The following is a 21623-nucleotide window of genomic DNA, read 5'->3' as shown; positions in this document are numbered from 1 at the left end:
TACATAAGTTTATTGAACTGATCCAAACCAATTACCTATTTGGCCTGAATTCCACCGCTAAGTCTGCGAGCAAACCAAAGGCAAGTCGTGGGAGCGGGAAGAATATCCCCCGTGAGAGAAACCAGGATAAAAAACGAGATGGACTTACAGTTCTTTTTCTTTGAAATTACACATGGATGCAACATTAACAGGGAGCAAGAACAGATCTTCATGTTTAAACTATATTTGAAATTTCCAGTAACTGCAGGAAAGCAATCACAGAGGCAAAGGCCCGAGATGGTTGAAGCCCCTCGAACGTTGCTCTGGGAAAGGCGTCTCTCTGCCTCCTACAGAAGTGCCACATCCAAACGAGGGAGGCACAGCTGCCAGGAATACATATTTTAGCCTCTGGGCTGCTTCCAGCCCCTCGTTTGCATTTTCAAATCTGCACACGAACAGAACCTACAGAATCTCATTTACAAGCGAAAACCGGCAACCGAGGAGGCAGAGCCAGTGCCAGAGATTCCAGACCCAAGGAGGCCCTTCCCAGAGGCAGCTCCTCCCGGGCCACCCTGGGCCACACTCTCACCTGCCACTAGGATGTGTGCAGCTCCCAAAAAAACGGTGTTACAAAGCCCAGCGGGGGAGCAGAGGGCAGTCAGCACGCCATGAATATTCATAACATCGCCCCTTAAGCGATCCGCCCGAAACATCTGGTCAAAACACGGATAGTCAACAGCAACGTTAGCCAAAAACACAAGAGCACAGCATCCAATCTCAGCACACGGAGCCGTGTGACACTTTGGTATGTAGCTGTCACCTAATTCCCGGTGAGCCAGGGGCTTGCCTGCCACGCAGACTGCCCGGGGCAGACTTTAATGCCTGAACTAGCAGGAACAGCAAAACAGCTCTTGACAAAAGTAGCCCTCTGATAGAAGGAACAAAAGCTAGGGAAGCTCGCAAATCTATTTTGTTTTCTCCAAGGAATGTGGCAGAGCCAGGGATGTTTTCACCTGGGCACAGCCCCTCCTGACTCAAACCTCCTCAATCAAATCTCCTGTCACATCAGGACCCTACAGGATTCTCAGCATCCCAAACCTCCTGTCCCACTCAGAGCCCTCTCCTCTCTCCCCAGGACATGGTCCCTGTTAAGTACTGACATGGCACACGTACAAGACCCTTTCCCAACAGGTATTACAAAAGGAAAGGGATCTGGGGTGTTTTCCCCCATCAGTTGTGTGCCTTTTGGTCCTACTTTCCAAAGTCGATCATCCGGACACATAAACTGTCTCTGGGTTTTGGATGTGACTCCTTCTCCTCGGGAAGACAATCAAGATTTTTGGTTTCCACCCCACAAGTGTCCCACAAGCTGCACACAAGGTGAATGCCTTGAGAACATCATCCATTAAAAACCCTTCCCTGGAGAAGTGGCAAAGTGGTGATGTTGATATTGTGACTTCTGACCTGCCCGACCAGGGCAGCTGGGTTGGGTGTCAGCACCAAATCCCCAGCACTTGCTGACCTTGTATGTCAGTAGCTGTTCTTTCCCATCTCCCAGTTCCCATCAGATCTGCCACAAATAAAACCAGGATTTACTGACACTTCTGAGCTGGTGCAGTGACAGCACCAATCCCTCCAGGGACAGGCCAATTTTTAGTGGGCAAACAAAACTTAAAAGCACATCCTTGGGTCTTCTTTATCATCCCATTCAGCTCTTTAATGGTCTTTGTTTATTCCCTTCTCTGAAACCCAGACACTTAACTGTGCTCAGGAAGTTGGTCAAGACTTACAGCATCTCATTAATAGCAGGTACAATGCCATAAATACACCCACAGAGGCAATTACTGCTCTACAGAATTAGGTCAGAGACACTTTTGCATCCCTCTTGGTCGCTTACCTCGGACACTGCAGCGACTCAGGGACAAACCTACTTACACTGGAGGTCAAGGGCTGAAATAGGCTTCTAATATTAAACAACCATATCTTCATAAAACTTTGCTTTATAACAAAATATCTTATTAACCACAACTTCTCCTATTCCCACGTATGTATATATATATATATATATCATACAGAAAGTGTTGGCTTAAGAGTTCTGCTATAAGGCAGCAAATTACTTTCACTGCCCAAAACGGAAAATACATCTTCAGTAAAGCTCTAGCTTATAAAAGCATCATTTTATGTTACACTGCCACTACCTCCCTGCTGTTTAGTTTTACAGGTACCACAGCTCTGCAGGTACATGCTGTGGTCTCTATGCTACCTGTGGAAAGTCTTGCTCCCTTTCCTATTGCTCATCTCAACGGGGCCAAGAAACTGGTATTTTTGGCAGGGGGGTGAGGCACAAATTATTCATTTGTCTTAAATCCTCCCATTTTTAACGCTTACTTTGGATGAGGAACTACTCCCCCCTGTGAACTATCCCCACATTCTGAACCTGAAGACTATGAGATAACACTTCACCCCCTCCCCATCCTATCCCACCCCACTTTCTAGGTGAAATATGAAGAGAAATACACAACTCCAGGAATATCAAAGGAGCTTGGTGATGTGGACAGAAGCATCATGGGAAAGAAAGTGCACCTGGGGACAAGGGAGCATTTCAAAATTAAGGTCAGGAGTTCATGTGTAACTAGAGCCCTCACTGCACAGCTTCAAAAACTTTTATGCAGCTGCTTGTAACCAGGAAATCTGAAAAGTCTTCAACTTGTCAGGGAGCAGAGGAACAAAGGAAGACACAGGGAAGGGAAACAAGAGATAGGAAGGAAGGAGGATTTCACTGAACAGGAAAGGGAATCTGCTCAGCAGCAGAAAACAGGGGCTAACTCAAGCAGCAGCACAAGGTGAGGGAAGCCAATAGGGAGTGAAAACCTGCTGAACAACAAACACGAGTCTGGTTGCTTTGTTACTCAACTTGTAGGAACTGGTCTGAGCCGACACACTGCCCTGGCTCGGACCCCAAGCAGGGACCCCCAGCCAGGGGCCCCGGGGAAAGTGCTAAGGTTTGAATTCTGGTGCAACAGCAACAAACACAAACTTCAACTTCACTCTTCCTCTCCTCTCTGGAGAGGAGTTTTAGCCATTCCACGTTCAGTACCAGCTGGCCAAGGTTAAGTGCATGGAGGATCTCTTCAGCATCAGGATGGACGATGGTCAGTGGGGGAAGCTCTTCAACCCCTCGCTGACCTGTTACTCTAAAAGCCCTTCCAACGCAACACCCATCCCACCACACTCCAAAATTCACTTTGCAACACACCCAAGGGTCCCATTGCCCCCAGCCTGCCAATGCTACAGGCTGCAGACACAGTGTGAGACGGGAACAGCCACCAAAACTTTCTGTTTTTCCCCCAAATCAATGTGGATACAGGGCGTGTGTTCTGAAAAGGAAGTTTCTTTCTGCTAAATTCTCTTTCTTTCCCCCATTTTGTGCACTCCTAGAAACCAAACCAGCGGAGTGAAGTGGATGCACTAAGTACCTGAGCTCTGAATCAAGCGGAATAAATACTGTTGGAGATCTTGTCTGTGAACTCGAGCACAACAAAAGGTTGGGACAGCACCAAGCTGCAAGGAAATACTTCAGCAAGCTCGAGCCACAGTCGGGTAGCGAGGCCAAAGGGAGCTCTGGTGGAGCAAAACACCAAAAACTTAGGAAAAGAAAACAACAGGTCAAATTCTGCACCGAGCTGTTGTCTCCCTTATGGACCCTGGCATTCCTTAGCTTGAACAACTGACCATTCACGCCAAATCACGAGTATACCGGAGCATCAAAGGAAACATCAAGGTATTGCCCACACTGAAACACACGTCCTGAAGTCAACTGTCACCTCAAGGTCACCTGCAGTGGATGGTGGGCGTTGGTTCTCACGTCAGGGCACCTCCTCCGGGCTAAGAAATCACCTGCTACAGAAACACAACCAAACCTCGACCAACCAACCGAAACAAAAACCTTGCAAAAACTCCTTAATGCATGTGTGTGGGTGTGGGGGGGCATGTGTGTGGTCAAGAGAGGTTATTTCATTCTGGGCTCCACGTAGATTTTATCCCCATCCCGGATGCCGTAGGAGTGCAGCGCTCGGGAGCTGTACTTCATCTCCTCGGGACCAAAGGGAGCCTCCTGGTCCAAGTAGAAGAGCAGCATGTTGCTCGTGGACAGCTGCACCACAGTTTTTAAGTGCTTCTTCAGCTCTGCCACAGTCTGATCGAGGCGGATGGACATCTCCTCCACCTTATCCTGGAAGTGAACCTCCACCTTCACGCTGCTCTGAGGCCGAAGATCCACCACTGCCAAGGGCTCCAGCTTCCCATACTTGGTGACCAGCTCGTGATACCTGGAAAATTCAGCAGTGCCACAATTAGGGTGCAGTTCCACAATGCACGTTTCACAAGTCTGAATGTTCCTCACATGAGATCACACTGACCCTCATTCAAGTTTGATGACCTGGAGAGACATTCCCCAGGAATAAATTTGGGTGGTATGAGCCCTGTTTTGTCCCCTGCCAGCAGGACACTTCACAGAGCACACACTGTTTCTCAGGCAAGACGCTGAAAAGATATTTGGAAGAAAGAGAGGACGCCACACTCACAACTCTACAACTCCTACTCCAGTGCAAACACTTGACTAAAGAGTGCCAGAACCAAGCCAGTGCTCACACAGAGGACACAGCCCTCAGTTAGGATTCCCAGTGTCTGTGGTTTCATGGTTTAGCTGATTGTCAGACATTCCTCCTGTTTCCAAACAGCCAGCTACATCCCAAATGTTGCAATCATCAAGATCACCGAATCAAGGTGAGCCACTGAACAGCTTGGAAGGTGACAACAAAACAGGGGACTTCTTACCAACTGGTAAGATGGGAATTTTGTGGCAGAGCCACACACCCCACTGTCACTTTCTCCTTGGAGCCAAGGTCTCTTCCCAAGGTCCATCCCAGGGAGCCATTCCTGGCAATGGAAAGTCTGTCTCACCCTCAGCGGGTATCGCTCCCATCAGGCAAGGCTGCATCTCCCTGCCTGGCTGGGAAAGAGGCAGAATGGGCAGCACAAAACACAATGGGACTGAAATGACAAAGGCAGAGCTGCTGAGGAAAGGTAACATTTCAGAGCCCCTCCGCTCTGCCCAGCACAGAAAGCGCTTTTTGTTCCCGCTCCCAGCCCGAGCTGAATGTGATCGGTGCCGTGTCACGGCCCCTGTCGAGCAATGATGGGACCTGGCAGGCTGGGAGACCCCAGGGAGTCCTGCTGGAGGCAGGAATGTTCCTGGAGAACAGCAGCCCCTCTGTCTGCTGGGAAGTGAGGTAAGGGCCACAAGGCACTAGGATTTCCCCAGTCTCACGGACAAACGGAGCCTTCCCCAGGGCACAGCGTCCAAAGGCAGCCTGGTGCCCTGCTCTCACAGCCACCTGCTGATAGGATCAGGACTATTTGTTTGGAAAAGCCATTAGTGCTGAGAGGAGACAACACACTCCCCATATTTGACCCACCTGCAGCTACAACAAGTGCCAGCCAACGTGTCATCGACGGGGAGGGTTTCTCTGCAGCACGGTTTCCTCCAGGTCTAGAAGGATTTGTCAGCAGGGAAAGAGGGAGAGAGGAACCAACCCCTTGCTGCTCCAAGCCCTCAGCCCACTCTGGGACATCCCTTTAACTCTCACCATCTCTGTTGCTGCAGACCAGCAATAATTTCTTATGTGCCAGCTGGAATTACTGTCCTGACTGGTGCACTGAGGGCAACTGGGCTGACAGTGGGGAGAGGATAAAGAGGGGGGCAAATTTCGAGCAAGCTGACAGAGAGAAGCACCATGAGTGGGCTAACATGACCCAAATATGTGCTGTTAACACATGGAGGGTCAGGCAACACTGTCCTAAATTTTCTTGTGTTGAGGGAAGGCAGAAGCAGCTTTGCAGTCTGCCCCTTGTATGTGAGCTGCAAAGAAGGTCGGGAGTCTGAGTGACTGGCTTCCCTCAGATCAATAAGGATGAAGGCACACTGCTTATAAGGTTCTTTTGTACCCCGATAATAGGCACCCTGGAGACTTTTCTAATCACCCTTGCAGACACTGGCTGCCAGAGCAGAGGATGCTGAAGGATTGAGCCTGGCTAAAAGTGCCTCTGATACTCTGCAGATAAACAGTGGCCCAGACAAGCAGAGGAGTCATTAAAAACCCAGAGACACGGCGACGTCACTCCAGGAGACAGCCAATATTGGATTGTACACTCAGTGCTCCCTCTAACCCACGGCATCCAGAGACAGAAATTGTTCTTTCCATTCCCCTCCCTCCCTGATCCCTTTCAGCTGCAGCCTGGGAAGACACGAATGCAAGCAGGGGGGGTTCTCCTGGCAGAGCTTATCTCACGCTGCACCTTGGCAGTCTCCAGGGGGGCTGCTCCCACTGGGAAGTTTTCCGTGCTCCAGCGTGTCCTCCCTCTGCTCCAGGCAGCACTGCAATGCAGATGCTGTACCCCCAGCAACAACATGTGTGCCCTGATTAGATTCTAATTACAAACCACCTTTGGAGAGACCACGCCAGATCTGGGAGCAAAGAAGGGGAAGCTTTAGCAACAAACAGACACAAAATCCCTCTGCAAAGAATGCCAGGTTTCCCTTCCTACAAGGGCTGCTGCCAAGGGCCCAGGAACTGAAACCCAGCCCTCAGCACTAGGGACACTCTCAGCCATCTGTAGCCTCACTAGAAAATAGCCTGTAGTGGCACACAACCCCTCCAGGACAGAACAACCCTCTTTAGTAGCTGCAGGAGTCTCTTGGAAACGCTGCACAGATGAAGGGATTCAGACAAAGAGGCCATTGACCATGAAAAAGGCAGTAAGAGTGTTTAAAGTTAAGAAACCAGAGGGAGAGGTAATTTTCCTAGCAGGTTGGTCAAAATCAGCCTGGTTTTCTTGGATGGGTGAGATATTAGTGATCTCTTAAATGAGATCCCACCTGGAAAGCGACCCCGGTGGTGTGGGGATGTGTAACCATGTGGGTGCCCACAGCCTGTTCCCAAAGTCCATGTCCAGAGACATGAAACAGCTTTCTTAGAAATAAAATGCTATGGGAAATAATCCATTTTGGGAGCATCACCATGAGCTCACAGCCCCTGCCTCCCCTCCCTCTCCCCTGCATTCTCTGACTCTGCTTCTATCACTTCCAATATTTCTTCCAATTTTTACGCTTCAAGGGCTTCTAAAATTACAAGCCAGGACTTGTCCTCAGGAAAAGGCACAAGAGGGATCACCAGCTGTCTTGTCTCCCTGACTACATGAGTGTCCTCTGCCTCTGAACTGACCCCAGCATGCCTTTAATAAATGTTATAATCACTGAACCTATCAGGATTCATAAAAACCACCCTGCCCTCATGCCCTATCCCAGCCTTCCCATGCCCTTACTGTACCAGGTCACAGATCCAGTGCTTTAGGAAAACAAGAGGTATTTTACCTAAGAATTAAGCTGGGGGAAACACTGACCACTCAGTGTAAACACTGACCAGATTCCATTTGCACCTTTGTCATCCATTCCAGGCCATACCTTTGACCTTCAGTGTGTCCCCACCTCTGTCTGTCCCCTCAGAGTCACACACAGAGTCTTGTCCTACCCCTTTCCTGTAAAAAAAGGGCTATAAAGCTCTGCTGTCAAAAAGCAAATGAGGGTTCTAGGGCAAAAGGCACGGAAAGGCAGTGGCCTGATGGTCCCTGATCCTTCCTCAGCCCATTAGGAGCAGTAAGTAGATGCTGGCACAGAGTTCAAGTTCATTAGTTTAACCAAGATGAACGGGTCATTGCATATACTTTTCTGGCAAAGAAAACCCATCAGGCTTGTGATTTGCAGGCCTGAAAATGAAGGGACAGCTTCCTGTTGCCAGTCACATTCCACACACCAGATGGTCAAGAGGATTAGATGCCCTGGCCTGGCACCAGAGCTCTGCCCAGGCTTTAGGGCTCCCAAACACAGGTGGATTAGGAAGGGAGCCATCAGAGGGGCCAGAAAACAATGAAGATCATGAACTGAACAGTCAGGTTGTTTAATGGCACTTGACACAGAGAATTTAAGACCGAATTTGACTCAGGAGTGATCCTACAGGTCCTCAGACAACACCCTAAAATAACGACTTCAGCTAAAACAGACAGGATTCCAAGGCAGGAGGAAGGATGGAACAGTTAGCAGGATTTCCACGTAACATCACCTGTTCAGTGACCTCTCCTTTAGCCTCCCCACCCTCCTGCCCCTGCTCTCCACTGCACAGCAAAGAATTCACACCTGAATGGCACCTCCTCCTCCGGGAACTCCATGTAATATCGGATGAAGAATCGCTCCGAGTCCTCTCGCTCCCCATCGGCGACGATGCTCCCGTTGAGCTTGATGATGGATGGCAACCTGCAAGCAAGACACCAAGTTTCATGCTCTTTCTCCAGGCACATTCAAGATTAAGCATTTTCATTTCATCACATCACGTGCACAGGCATGTTTGAGACCCAAACACTCCTCTGAGAAGCAGAGAACTCAGACGACATTTCCACTCCTCCGACTTTCCCCACACAACAAAACCAAGCTCCAAATCTTTCTGAATTCACACAGAACCCCATATCCTACTCCTTTTCCCACAATTACCTGCTCCCACCCGTTGATTGTCACCTCAAGCTCCCTGCTGAGCAGAACAGAGAAGGAACAGACCTGGCTATTAGCAGCTTCCTGCGCTCCTCGGTGGTGTAGGACTGCAGCAAAGGAATTCCCAGCAGCTTCACTTCCTCGAGCTTGGGAAAAGAATTTAACTTGTCAATGTCTTCCCAGCAGTGCAGACCTGCTCAGAAGGAAAGACTTGTGTAAACAAACACAGACAAAACGTTGTGTATCCAAGACAATCAGAACACATGTGACAGGTGAGTGTCACTGCTCTTCCTTTCGCTCATGAAGTGCTGGAAGAAAAACCCCTCCTTTTTTTTGCTTACAAGACAGAGTAACTGAAATTCTCTTGTGCTGTTTTCCAAATCTAGAAGGATGATCTCCATGGTTTGGTTTTTCATGGATATGGATCACTCAGTGTTTGGCCTTGCTGCTGAGGAGTTATGATGGCTGTGTCTATAATGGGATGCTGTCTTTTCAGTATTAAATTCATCAGGGTTTGTCATTCCAGGCAACACTAAACAGCCATCAAGTGGCTTTACCTTGCACACATGACTACCTTGAGTCCTGTTTCTGCTCACAACCCAACAGTAAAACAGTCCCAGAAGCCATCCAGGCATTAAATGAAAAAGGCTTTAACTCGATTTCAGCCCCTTCCAGACCTGGTATTTAGGATAACAAAGCAAGCAGGGAGAGTAAATAAAAAAACCTGAGGATTGAGTACCAGTAAAGCCCTGAGAGATCAAAACAACTTGTTGCAGAGTTTTCACATGACACAATTTTGGAGTGCAGCAGCTTTGTCTAAAAACCCCAAGAAGTTTAACACGCTCCTTGGGATTTCCACTTGACTTCCAGCTCCCAAAACATCAAAATGCATTACAGAACCCAGAGTTCTTAAATACCTGGCATCAAAACTGCAAAACTCCTTACCACAGAGGCACTTGTTCCTCAGTGAGACAGTGCTTTCAAATCCAGCCTAACAGGCTTTTCCTCCTCTAGTTAGCTTTAAGCCTTTATTACAGGGAATCCTTGATGCTTACATTGTAAAGCATGTTAATAAAGCACCTTCTACCTGCCTGACACTCAACCAGCACTTGCACAGCATATAAAGCTGTAAAGAACAAAAGCTGATGATGCATCAGGTACTCCTGCAGATGGACTTGTGCTGCATGTGTCATCTCATAAACACATCACAGCCCTGCAGCTCTTTCTCTCCGAGCACAGGGCGCTCTTCCCAATATTCCAAATGCTCATTCTCTGTCTGGAGCTGAAAATTCTCTGGGGCTGAAGTGTAAAAGCAGCTTCAAGCATAGCTTGTGGTGAGCTCCTAATGACTGAGCACAGGTGACAGACAGCTTCTGGTGACAGGCAGCTTGATATGTGCTGCACACCTGCACAGACCCTCATTTTACCCGAGATAAAACAGGGAATAAAAGAAAAGCGGGATTCTTTCATCCTCTCCACTGCCAGACATTTATTTATCCTTCTCCAGCCAGGAGAGCACCTGAGGCAGGGATGTGAAACAGAGGGGAAACTACTCACATCAAAAAGCTTTGCCAGCTCATTTTGAGTAACTGTTGGTCCACACTACTCTGCCTCATCTTTGATAACGATGACTACCCAAAGCAGCAGGCAAAGCCCACAGAGATGGGCTTGTGTTCACCCACATGGGAGGGGAGCTCTGATCAACCAGTCATTCCTCCTGAGAACAAATCCCATCCTGCTCCTGGGCTCTCACCTGATTTGTGCAAGTTGATGGATCTCAGGTTGGGGAACAGCCTTGCCAGGGAATCTTCTGACTCTTCGATGGTGGTGAGGTTGTTGTTAGCCAGAATAAGTGTGTCCAGGGATGGAAACATAATTCCCAATTTTCGAATTTCAGTCCAGTCTTGAAGATTATTGTCAGTTATGTGGAGCAGTTTGAGAGACTGGCAGCAAACAGGAGAACAAGACACTGTTTCATAGTCGTTAAGGCACAGGAAGAGCTCCTCCAAGCTGCACAGGGGCAGAAGGATCATGTCAGCACCTCAACACACCTTGAGAAATGGTATTTCAATTTTATGTGATTTTAACACAACTTCCCAAAGTGATTTGCAATCTTTGAGAGCTCCATGTAGAATGTTTCCACTATACCTCTGTTCCCATCTATAAACCTTCTCCAGAGATTAAAAAAACCCTCCAAGTGTTTCCCTGGCCTCCCAGGATTAAATTTTTAACACATTGCCTGGAGTTATCTTCCACATTTGTGCCCAACAAGCCACCAACCCAACTCCAAAAGCGATTGGTACCTGCTCCCAGTGCTCACCCCACTTAATTTAAAATGGTGTTTTGATACAACACTGATTATGATTTTTTCCCCCCACATCACTGGTTCAGCCAAAGATTCCCATTAAAGAAAGAACAGATTTTCAGACAACTGAAGTTTTCAGACACCTAAACTGGCACTCCCAGTCCCAGGGAAGTGGAGGTTGGCCACGCAGGATATTCTGGTGTCATCAGCTCTGCTCACAAAGCCACACAAATCTGTCATCAAGGTGAAGCCAACGAGGACATCCATGGGAGCAGAATGCCAAGGTGACCCGTGGCCAAACCACAGAAATCAACACTTTTGCACAGAAAAGCAGGATGAACTATTACTTGACAAGCGGGTATATCCCACTCAATCCCTGGTGCAGGTATGCACTGCACCACTCACTGTGCAGTGACTCACAGGACAGGGGGTCACCTCCCACATTTTTGGGGTGATTATCCATCCATCTCTGGTATTTAGATTCAGAGGAGAAGCTCCAGGCTTTGCAGTGCCACACAAGTTCAGCTTTTTAACACAATGTAAAGCATTCCCCTGGCCAGCTCCCAAACTCCCAAAGAAAAACAAAACATCTCTTTGTTTTTTAAATCAACGATGTTCTCGTCCCTTACCACGAAGTTCAACAACCCAGCCTTGACCTGCTTGCAGCAAGCAGCCCTTTTTCTACACCCAGCTTCCCAGGCTTACTCAGGTAATTCCTGCAGGATGGTGTGCACTGTTTCCCAGGAAGCTTTGCTGTTGTTGAGCACAAGTTTGCGAACGCCAGCGAAGGACCCAGCGCAACTTCTCTCTAGAACGGACAAACTGAGAGGGTTGGAACTCAAGTTTAGAAACTCCAAGTGGGGAACGTTGGACACAATTTTACTGACCTAATGGGGAGGGAAAACAAAAAAAAAAAAAAAAAAAGAGAGAGAGAGAAAGAAAGCAAAGTGTGTCAGGCAGTAATCAGAGCTCAGGCAATAATATCCCACCTCCTAAAAGGGGATCACCACAAGCCAAAGGAGTGATATGGGGGAAAGCACAGGGCTTCTGGATATCTACCTGTAATTCATACTCCAGCTATTCCTGATCTAGATGGATTGGTTAATTGCTCATTTGCCTCAACAGTTCGTTTCATTACACTCCCTGAGCAGCTTGATAAGAGATGGTCAGTCCCTTAGGAGAGGTCATAAAATCCACCTCAACCCCAAGCTGGAGCAGCAGCACATTCCAGGAGCCAGCAGGCCAGGCCTCTCTCAGCAGGGAGGCATCATCTTGGCACCTCTCTTGAGTTTGTGGCCAACACTGGCCACTTGCTCAGCCTTCCACTGCTCCCCAGAGCTCAATCAATCCATAAAGAACACCTCACATCAACCTCATTTCCCTCTTTGCCTCGGTGGGAAGCAGCTTCCAACACCATCCACACACCAGCTGCTCTGGCAAACTGGGGATTTGCAGTGCCTGGGACAGCACTGTGAGTGAACAGTTCAATGCAAAGCCAGCAGACAGAAGAATGAAACTTATGTTTTCCATGACCACAATAATTGAATGCTGGGCTTTTTTAATCTGTGGGTGATCCCACAGGTGGGAAAGGCTGCTACAAGACCAGAGGCCAAAGAAAAGCCAGCTAAACCCCCTGAGATGGAAGTTCAGTTCAGGGACAGTCAAAGAACTGACATTCAGGGAAAAAGACATTAATCCAGAAAATAATTATGAGTCAGAGAACACCTGCCTGGAGAGCTCTGCTCCACAAAACAATTGGGATGGGAGGAGATGGGGCAGACCAGGACACACACAGGTCACTAACTGGGCACAGTTGTTGGCAAAGGGTGATTGACTCATGTAGAGACTGAATTCAAGTGTGGCAAACATGAGGTAATGACCCTGCCTCACTTCACACCTCATCCTGGGTGATGTCATGTTTTGGGTGCTACACCTCAGGAATTAAGCAGACAAACTGGGTGACATCAGCCCAACAAAAGCACAGGATTTAGCAAAACTGGTCTACGATGAAGGACAGAAAAAACTGGGTTTTTTTCAGAATTATGCTAAAATAATAAAAGGAGACATGAAAGCTCTTCTTCAGGGTATAAGGGAACAGCAATGGATGCTCCTCTGTGCCTGCTGAGAGCAGGGCAGGGAGTAATTGGCTTAAACTGCAGCACAAGAGGCTGAAATGACTCAGTTTAAACCAGGAGGTTATTAGCTAAGCACGGGAACAGACCACCCAGGGATCTGGAATCGCCACCACGGGCAGTTTTTAAGGGAGCTATTTACCAGTTGTGGATGGGCTATGAAAACATAAACCTGTCTCAGAGGAAAGGGTCAGTGTTCACAGAAGGCTTTCAGTTCTAGGGCAGCCTAAAGAGGCTGAACACAGAGCAGGGTCCAAGACATGGAGCTCGTGAGTGACCAGTGTGTGTGCAGCTCTCCCAGCTGGAGACGTGAGCCCCACTGAGCTGGGACATTTCTGCAAACACCAACAGGAATTTGACACAAAAAACTACAAACCACCCCACTGTTTTCCACCTATTTCCAACAATAAACACTAACATAAAAGGAGAGCATAATCCAGAGAGGAACTTAATGACACTTGAGCAGACTGAGATTGTTTTACTCACATTACATTGCATTTATCGAGTTTATTTCACCCAAGTGCTTTGAAGGATTTTACAGTAGCATTTAGAATTAATTAATGAGGCTTCAGAAATACCCTCTGTGGTAAATGTTACTAAATCTGTCTCGCAGATAAGGAAATTAAGGTGGAGAGAGAATAAATAAATACCTTGCCCACCATCACAAAATCAGTGGCAAAGCCAGGAATCTGTTGCAATTCCTTGGACCCCCTCAGTTCTTACTCTGTTAAAAACTGCACTGCCCATTAACCAGTTCTAGTGCTTTGCACAATAAAATAACATAAAAATGTATATTTTTCACCCACAGCCAGGACTGTAAGTCTCAGGGTAAATGCAGTGAAGTGCCAAACTGGATTAATTTCACCCCATTCATCGCTGGGTTGCTGTCGAGGTAAATAAAAATCAGCTTCGAAGATGAGAAAGCAGCCCCTAAAAATGCAGCTCCCTCCCCTTTAAACGAACAAAGTGCTTCCATAAATGTGAAGCATTTGCAGCCACAGCAAGAGCCCTCAGGAAGGTGCAGATGCCACCGTTTTACCTCGTGCCAGTCTTCCAGTTTGTTGTCAGAGAGGTCGAGCTCGAAGACGTGGGCGCAGAAGGCGGCGATCTCGTTCTCATCCCCAGCACAGGTGATGCCACAGCTGTTCAGCACCAGCACACTCGGCAGGTTCAGGCGGTCTGGGACAAGGGGAGAAGAGAAGCTGCCCCCTGGTCAGCACTGAATTTTAGCTACAGAACCTCCAAAAGCAAAAAAACCCACCGGTCGTTCCAAATTGACACGGATTTAAGGAGCTCGGGGTAAACGTGGGTTTTGTGACAACTGACTGGTGTCATCACAAAGTCTTTTTGATTCTACACAGGCAGTACCACCCAGTATCAGTGCCCTGCAGTTACTGCATGTATTTCTGTCCACAGGCCAGTCCTCTGTCATTTATGGGGTGTCTCATATCAGTTCTTGCCAGAACTTGTGCTCTTCCCCAGGCATCTGCTGCAGCAGATAGGACACAGGACTAGGTGGAGCATTTGCTGCACTGCCAGACTCCCTTATCCCTTATCCTCTTGCCCTTAGTAACAGCAAGGATGTATTTAAGCATTTCTTCTGTAAGCTTTCCCTTCCAAGTTCAGTGTAGAGGGTTCAGCACTCCTACAACCTGGAAAAGCTCAGGTCTCTACTCTGCTTTTACATTTCTGCTTCAGTTTTGCTCTAATGCCTTCTCAGGCAGGTAAATGTTCTCAAAGCTATTCTACAACCAAGGACCTCAATCACAGCTCGATGTGCTAAGGCCAAGACATGACAGAAAGCTGTGGATTTGTAACAGGACACCATTTCAACTCAAGGAATCCATCTCAAGGCAAGGCAAGCCATCAGTTCTTACACTCCTTCACATACAACATGGCTTTCCCACCTCTCAGGAGTATCAAGAGCTATTAAAATTTAACAGCCAGCTTCTTCCTAAATAGGTGGCCCTTTTTATCTCTCTCCTTAACACCTGACAGCTACAAAACTAGAAAGGATTCTAGGAGCAGACAATTATCTGGAGTGATCTGAGTTTCCAAGTTTTCTGGCTCATTAGTGTTTGGCTTTTTAAAGGACTGTGTTGCACCTTGGGAATTAGTCATGACGTACTTGTAAGTCATGTCTCAGTCACATTTTAAGATGTGCCCTCTTTTCAGCACCCAAACAGCTCAGGTGAGCAGGTGCTCCTTTACCTGGAGAGAGGGCACTGACTGAATATTCCATCAGGCCAATTCTCTGTTTGTGTTCTTTTTGAGTGACACACAGAGTGTTTTATCCTCAACTGAACTCAGGCTCTTTCCTCTCCTCTGTCAAACTCAGTTATTGGAAACCTCACCCAGCTGATTTCTGTGGTTATTTTCCCCTTTGGGGCTGGTTGTGACACAAATTGACCCGATGGATGTTTGGTCAACTCGTACAGGTCACGATGGGCAAGAGGTGACACAAAGACAGGGCAGCTCTGGTGGGATGAACGTGAATCTCAGACCCCTCTGTATAATCCAAGAATCAAATTCCAACATCAGAGCATGAGGGAAGACTAAAGGGTGTCAAATGGATCTAGTTTAAAGGACACAGTGACACAGATTCTGCAGTCAGGGAGGCCCAAGGACATCCACAAGCAGCACAGAGCTTCAGACACATGTGCTTAAACTCCCTTGAGGCAACAAGGTCAGAAGCACAGGAGAGGGGATTTCTGCACTAGGTCACAAAGCATTTGGTGCCTTGAGAAGCCCAAGTACACTTGTCACAAAAGCAGCCTGGCTGGAGATTCAGTGACTCTTCACTGTGCTTGAAATATGTCCCCTCCTGTGTACACTGGGCTCCTGCCCCTGCAGGCATGAAAGCTAAGCTGGTGGCACTGCATGGCACCACTGCCATGTGCACCAACCTCGAATTTAGATCATGTGTTATGTATTTGTTAAGCCACCTCTGCCAAAATACCTGTTGCTGCAGCCAGTAATAAACCAGGATCATTAGCTTGAAGAAAATAAGCTCTGGGGACTGCTGAACCCTCAAAACTCAGACTGCACAGGGCCTTAGGTCCATCTTCCAATGACAGGGTTGGAACCTGAGGATCTTTAAGGTCCCTTCCAACCCAAATCACTCCATGATTCTGTTCTATTCTACAATTCTGATTCTTTCATGCTGTAGAGAAACTCACTTGTTTTTCACAGCAACCAGTTCAGTCTGCCCCATCCCAGTCTCTCAGCTCATCGCTAAGAAACACGTTATAATAAACATTATAACACATTGTGATGGTGCTTCTTTTGGCAATTCAGGGTGATTCCCCTTTCCTTGGATTCCCCCCAGATGCTCAGAAGGACCAGGAGCCTACCTTTCATGGGTGAGCCCTGTGGAGTTGCTGGGACGTGCACCCCCATGCCGGGGCCACGGCGATACGGGAAGTTTTCAGGGCTGTATTTCTCACAGAGAACTTGCATGAAACTCCTTCCACTGGGCTGGTCCATGCTCCCTTCTTGGACTTCTGGTTAGTGCAGAGAAAAACAGAGCATATAAACAGTCAGCAACTAATAATCACCTCTAGCAGTGGTGCCTGAAAACACAGGAGAGAAAGAAGCCAGATGGGTGATGGGGTTTATTTCTGAAGCACAGATTAGTCTAACAAGTCAAATTCAAACTCCAGATTAAAGTAAAGCATTACCTGAAAAGAAATCAAAACCAGAGGGTCTAAGCTGCACAAACACACCACCACAAGCCCTCCTTACCCCACATGCTCTTACAGGACAGCTCCAACATGCCCCAGGCTGCCAAAGGCCAGTTCTGCATCTCCCGGGAGGACTGTGAGGAATCCAGAGCTCCCCTCAAACACACTGCCAGGGCAGCGAGGAGGGGAAGGAGCAAACAGCTGTTTGTGAGTAAGAGATTGCTCAAACAAGTGTTTACAAAGTCCCCTTTTCTGCTGTGTCACCAAACACTCCCCAGCACATCGTTTGGCCAGACCAAAAGGCGAGTTTTGCCAATTCCATTCTGCAGCTGCCTAATGCCTCTGGAAGATAACTGTGCCCTCCCTATCTAGGCATGACACAGAACAGCACAGGAAGAAGGACTTGGCACATCACAGGCTGCTGACCTGCCTAGAAAGATACCAAGTGGCAGCTGGGAGAGTATTTGGCACAAGGATCCCTCGATGGCTGGTTTTACACCCAGGTGAGACTAAAATTCTCTGTCCTACTTTCCTCTCTGAACTTGGCATTTTGTGGTTTTGTAATAGAGGAGTAGAGTTTGATACATGCACCAAGAAAGAGAACCTCGTTGTTCCCGGGTTTCCAGAGGTCTTGTAGCACAAAATCTAGACATAAAATCCTGAACAAAAGTGATTTCAGGTCCCCTTTGCTGAGAATCACCTGTTTAACAAGCTCTACTTTACTTCTCCATGACCAGACTATCCAAAACACAAAGGAACACACCTATTACAAAGGACTTCAGGAGAACAAGCAGCAAGATAACTGAAGCCTGTTATAAGTTTTAATTTATATATAAAGTTTATATGTCACAAATAGGAGCTGAAAGGATTGGTCTTCCTTTAAAAAAAAAAAAAAACAACCCACACTATTTTTAGCCCTCAACAACTGGGTTGATTCATATCTCCAACTCAACTCATGTCACTAGTCTATCTAGAATGAAAAAAGAAATCCCTGTTAGGAACAAGGCATTTAATTTTAGGCTAAAATATTCTGCTTGGTACAAGAACAACATGCATTGACAGCCAAGGCTTTAGGCTGAAAGGCCTCATTCCAGAGTGGTTTGGGAGCTCAGTCCCATCCCATGGGCAGGCAGTGCTTTCCAAACACACATTCAGACCTCCTGGTCTGGAAATGCTGGAAGTCCCCTGTGCAGAAAGCTTCCTGTCCTGGCTTTTCTGTCAACTCCATTCCTCTCTGTCTGCTGAGCAAACATCAGCTGGAAATTCCACATGAGAAACTCCCCTTAACACCCCACTAGAGGCAAAAACTGGTGTTTTCAGCTACAGTGGGAAAGCAATCCAGAGCTGAGGAAAAAAACTAACGACATTCACATCCAGCAGCTTTGAATCATCAACATTTTCCTTCCCAAGCTCTGGTTTTGCACACCAGTGCCTTTGTTAGATGACAGAAATGTCAAGGAGTGTCAGTCACCTCTTCCACTTCCCTCCCGCGGGGTGTCACAGTCACTGTAATCATGTCATGCACGTGGCTTCCCTGAATCCCTACAATTATTCCAGAGCAAGGAGCAGCACAATGTGCTAAGCAAGGATGACAGGATCCAAGGGAATGTTGTCAACACAAGGGCACGGGGTGACCTGCAAGGTGCACGTCCCTGAGTGTTCCCCTGCTGACAGCACGAGGAACAATCCACAGCCTAAAATAACTCTGGGGTTTCTAAAGGACAGCACAGACTGCAAACGATGCACTGATCCTCTGGAAGATGTCAGCAAACAGCCTCTGTTGGTCTGTTTAAATGCTCTGCTGGAGTGGCAAACAGCAGAGAATGCTGAGATGGTTTGGGTTGGAAGGGACCCGAAAGATCATCTCATTCCAATCCCTTGCCATGGGCAGGGACACCTTCCACCAGGTGGAAGACACGTCCAACCTGGCCTTGGACACTTCCAGGGATCCAGGGGCAGCCACAGCTTCTCTGGGTAACCTGTGCCAAGGCCTCCCCACCCTCACAGGGTAGAGCTTCCTAATATCCCACCTAAACCTACACTCTGTCAGTTTGAAGCCATTCCCCCTTGTCCTGCCCTTATCAATAGTCTCTCTCCATCTTTCTTGTAGCTCCTTCAGGTCCTGGAAGGCCACAAAAAGGTCACCCCAAAGCCTTCTCTTTTCCAGGCTGAATAATCCCAACTCTCCCAGTCTTTCCTCCCAGCAGAGCTGCTCCATCCCTCTGATCATCTTGGTGTCTCCTCTGGACTCTCTCCAAGTCCTTCCTGTGCTGGGACCACACAGCTGGAGGCAGCACTGGGAATTGTCTGCAAACAGGAGCACGACCCTGCCTCAAGATTCCAGGGAAAACCAGGGTGCTGCTGCAGCTGGTGGAAAGAGAACACTAGAAAAACACGAAAAACACTTCCATCCCCATGCTGTGTGAGGAGAACAAGAGACCCTGGAGGAGAATGGCATCACTAATGACATGCTAATGAAATTCCAGAGCCACTCGAAGGCCTGCAGGCCAGATCCTGAGTAGTCACACACCAAACACATCCTGACGTGTTTGTACACAGGAAAAACAAAGCAATAAGGGATGGAAGAACAGCATAAACATCAGCCTGGAAGGAGCTGGAAGGTCCTTCTCCCGAGACATGATTCAGGAGAATTATTTTTGATGTGATCTCAAGAGACAGAAAAGCGAATCACAGAACCACAGAGTCCCAGGAGGGGTTGGGTTGCAAGGGGACCTTGGAGATGGTCTAATTCCAACCCCCCTGCCGTGGGCAGGGAAAGCCTATCAGGATTTAGCAGGGACAATATTAGGGCAGGCAAAGTGACCACGAGGGCAAGCCACTCCATGAATCCCAGCACGGCTGTGTGCTCACGCTGCTGGGAGCAGCCGGCACCGGCAGCACGACTGAAACCGCCGCAGGGACACCCGGCTGACCCCGTGCCACGCTCCTGCCCCGAGGTGACACCGTGCCACCGACCCAGCAATTCCCATGGCCGGGCTGCCGTAAATCCCACCCGGGGCGAGCCGGGGCGGCCCCTGCCCGTGCTGCTGGGCGGGATGAGCGCCCAGTGCCCCCGGACAGCCCGTGGGCCTCCCCCGGAGCCCCCCGCCCGCCCCCGCTCCCCTCACACAGGCCCCTCGCCGCCCCGGGCGGCCGCGGCCCCGCCGCCCCCGCGCCCCGCCGGCCCCGCCGCGCTGCCGGGGTGTGCCAGGGTGTGCCACGGTGTCCCTGTCGCCCCCCTGTCCCCTCCTTGTCCCCCCCTGTCCCCCCGTCCCCCTCACCCAGGCCCGGCCGCCTCGTCCCGCATCGACCCGGAAGCAGCTCCAAAACATCACGTGACGCCGCGGCGGTCACGTGACCGCGCCACCCTCCCCGGTTGCCACGGAAACGGCGACGCTCGTGACGTCACCGGCGTCCCCAAAGTGGGGTTTTCCCTGGGATAAACGCGGCCGGGCGGGTCAAAGGGGGTGATCCCGTGTGAGGCACAGCCGGGCTGCTGCGCCCGTTTCTGGGCTCCTCAGGACAACAAAAAGCTCCCGGGGATGCCTTAAGGTCCTTAAGATCCTTAAATCCTATTATACAGAATTTTAACGCAGCTTTTAACGCTTCACAACTCACCGCTCCTTGTGCCAAAGTCTAGAGGTTCTACTTAGTGTCCTTTCCGAGGAAAGATTTCAGCAAAAACATCTAATTTGTACAGAGAACATAACACACACTGTTAGATACAACTTTAGACTAAACTATCAGAGAAGAAAAGAGAGACAGATTCGTACCCCAAATGTCAAATGGGACCACCAGCTCAGTTTAGGGAGGTGTGCCCAGGGAAAGGCCTGAGGGTGGTCTGGAGGATGGACAGTTTTGGGGCCGTGATGTTAGGTGTGATAATTAGCCAGTATTATAAAATTATAACAGGTATTCTGTGTGCTTGTGCTTAAATATGTTTTATGCACCTTAGGGCTTTAATTAAAGACCTGCTCTTAACAAACTCTCCAGAGAATTTTTCTCTCATTTTAGGCAGGTCCAGCAGAGGGAAACAAGGAAAATTATTTAAAATTATATAAAATTCTTTCAAAATAAATAAATGAAATAAAAATAAATAAAAATAAAATAAATATAAGTAAATAAAATAATTAAAAATAGAATAATAAAATTTTAAAAAATAGTTGAGGAGCTGGAGCATCCTTCTGACCAGGAAAGGCTGGTGTACAATGTTGGCAGCTTGTCCAGCAGCTACACTCCTTTGCTGGCAGTGCCATTCTCAGCCAGTTCACCCATTTCTCTCCTGTTCACTCACTGTCTTTTCTGCAGTGGCTGGTCATGACCTCAGAAGGAAGGATAGAATCATTGAATCCCAGACTGGCTTGGGTTGGAAGGGACCTTAAAGATCCAGTTCCACCCCCTGCCATGGGCAGGGACACCTTCTACCAGACCAGGTTGCTCCAAGCCCCGTCCAACCTGGCCTGGATGACAAATCATGCAGGGATTAAGGAACCATGCCTGGTTCCCCACCTCCATCCTCACCAGGATTACACAGTGGGAATGAGACACTGCCTGAAGCAGGGCCTCTCCTCCCTGCCAGAGGTAGGGGAGTTCGAGGAGAGCTGCATCAGTCATGGCTGAACGGCTGCAGGGCATCCACACCCTCTGCCCAGGCTGTAACATCATCGGGCCAGCTCTATCCTGTTACCTGCACACCAGCACAGCACAATGGCAGCATTGTGGGTGCTACCCAGGCAGAGGACAAGAAAAAGTGTTCAGCAGCAGCCCAGGGGGGTGAGGGGTTGGTTTAACTCCTGCTCTGCCATGTATTTCCCGCCTCACCTTGGACTGACATCATGGCTTTGCACCCACAGGAGACAGACAACTCATGCTAAGCCAAGGAGGCAATTCCGGGAGCCCCAGAGTTGGACTAAGGATCTCTCAGC

At 48.6% G+C, this 21623-nt stretch overlaps 1 protein-coding gene across 2 annotated transcripts; it reads right to left on the bottom strand.

Annotated features, from left to right (window-relative positions):
- Positions 1–139: 139 nt before the first annotated feature.
- Positions 140–20074, bottom strand: TBCEL (tubulin folding cofactor E like). 2 transcript variants are annotated; one of them, XM_032709494.1, is made up of 9 exons: positions 19980–20000; positions 16760–16899; positions 16369–16518; positions 14055–14194; positions 11589–11770; positions 10332–10588; positions 8645–8771; positions 8231–8347; positions 1337–4307 (listed from the first exon to the last, which is right to left on the bottom strand). In XM_032709494.1, exons 2-9 carry the CDS (start codon positions 16818–16820, stop codon positions 3989–3991), a joined length of 1353 nt encoding a protein of 450 aa, XP_032565385.1. In that variant the 5' UTR covers positions 16821–16899; positions 19980–20000; the 3' UTR covers positions 1337–3988. The 2 variants fall into 2 exon arrangements, with proteins under 2 accessions (XP_032565386.1, XP_032565385.1); XM_032709495.1 differs by lacking the exon at positions 16760–16899 and having other exon boundaries at positions 140–4307; positions 19980–20074.
- Between the last annotated feature and the right edge of the window lie 1549 nt (positions 20075–21623).

Source organism: Chiroxiphia lanceolata, chromosome 23 (assembly GCF_009829145.1).
Source record: "Chiroxiphia lanceolata isolate bChiLan1 chromosome 23, bChiLan1.pri, whole genome shotgun sequence".
NCBI classification, from domain to species: Eukaryota; Metazoa; Chordata; class Aves; order Passeriformes; family Pipridae; genus Chiroxiphia; species Chiroxiphia lanceolata.
The sequence above is the reverse complement of the archived record's forward strand: the minus strand, read 5'-3'. Positions and strand labels throughout refer to the sequence as shown.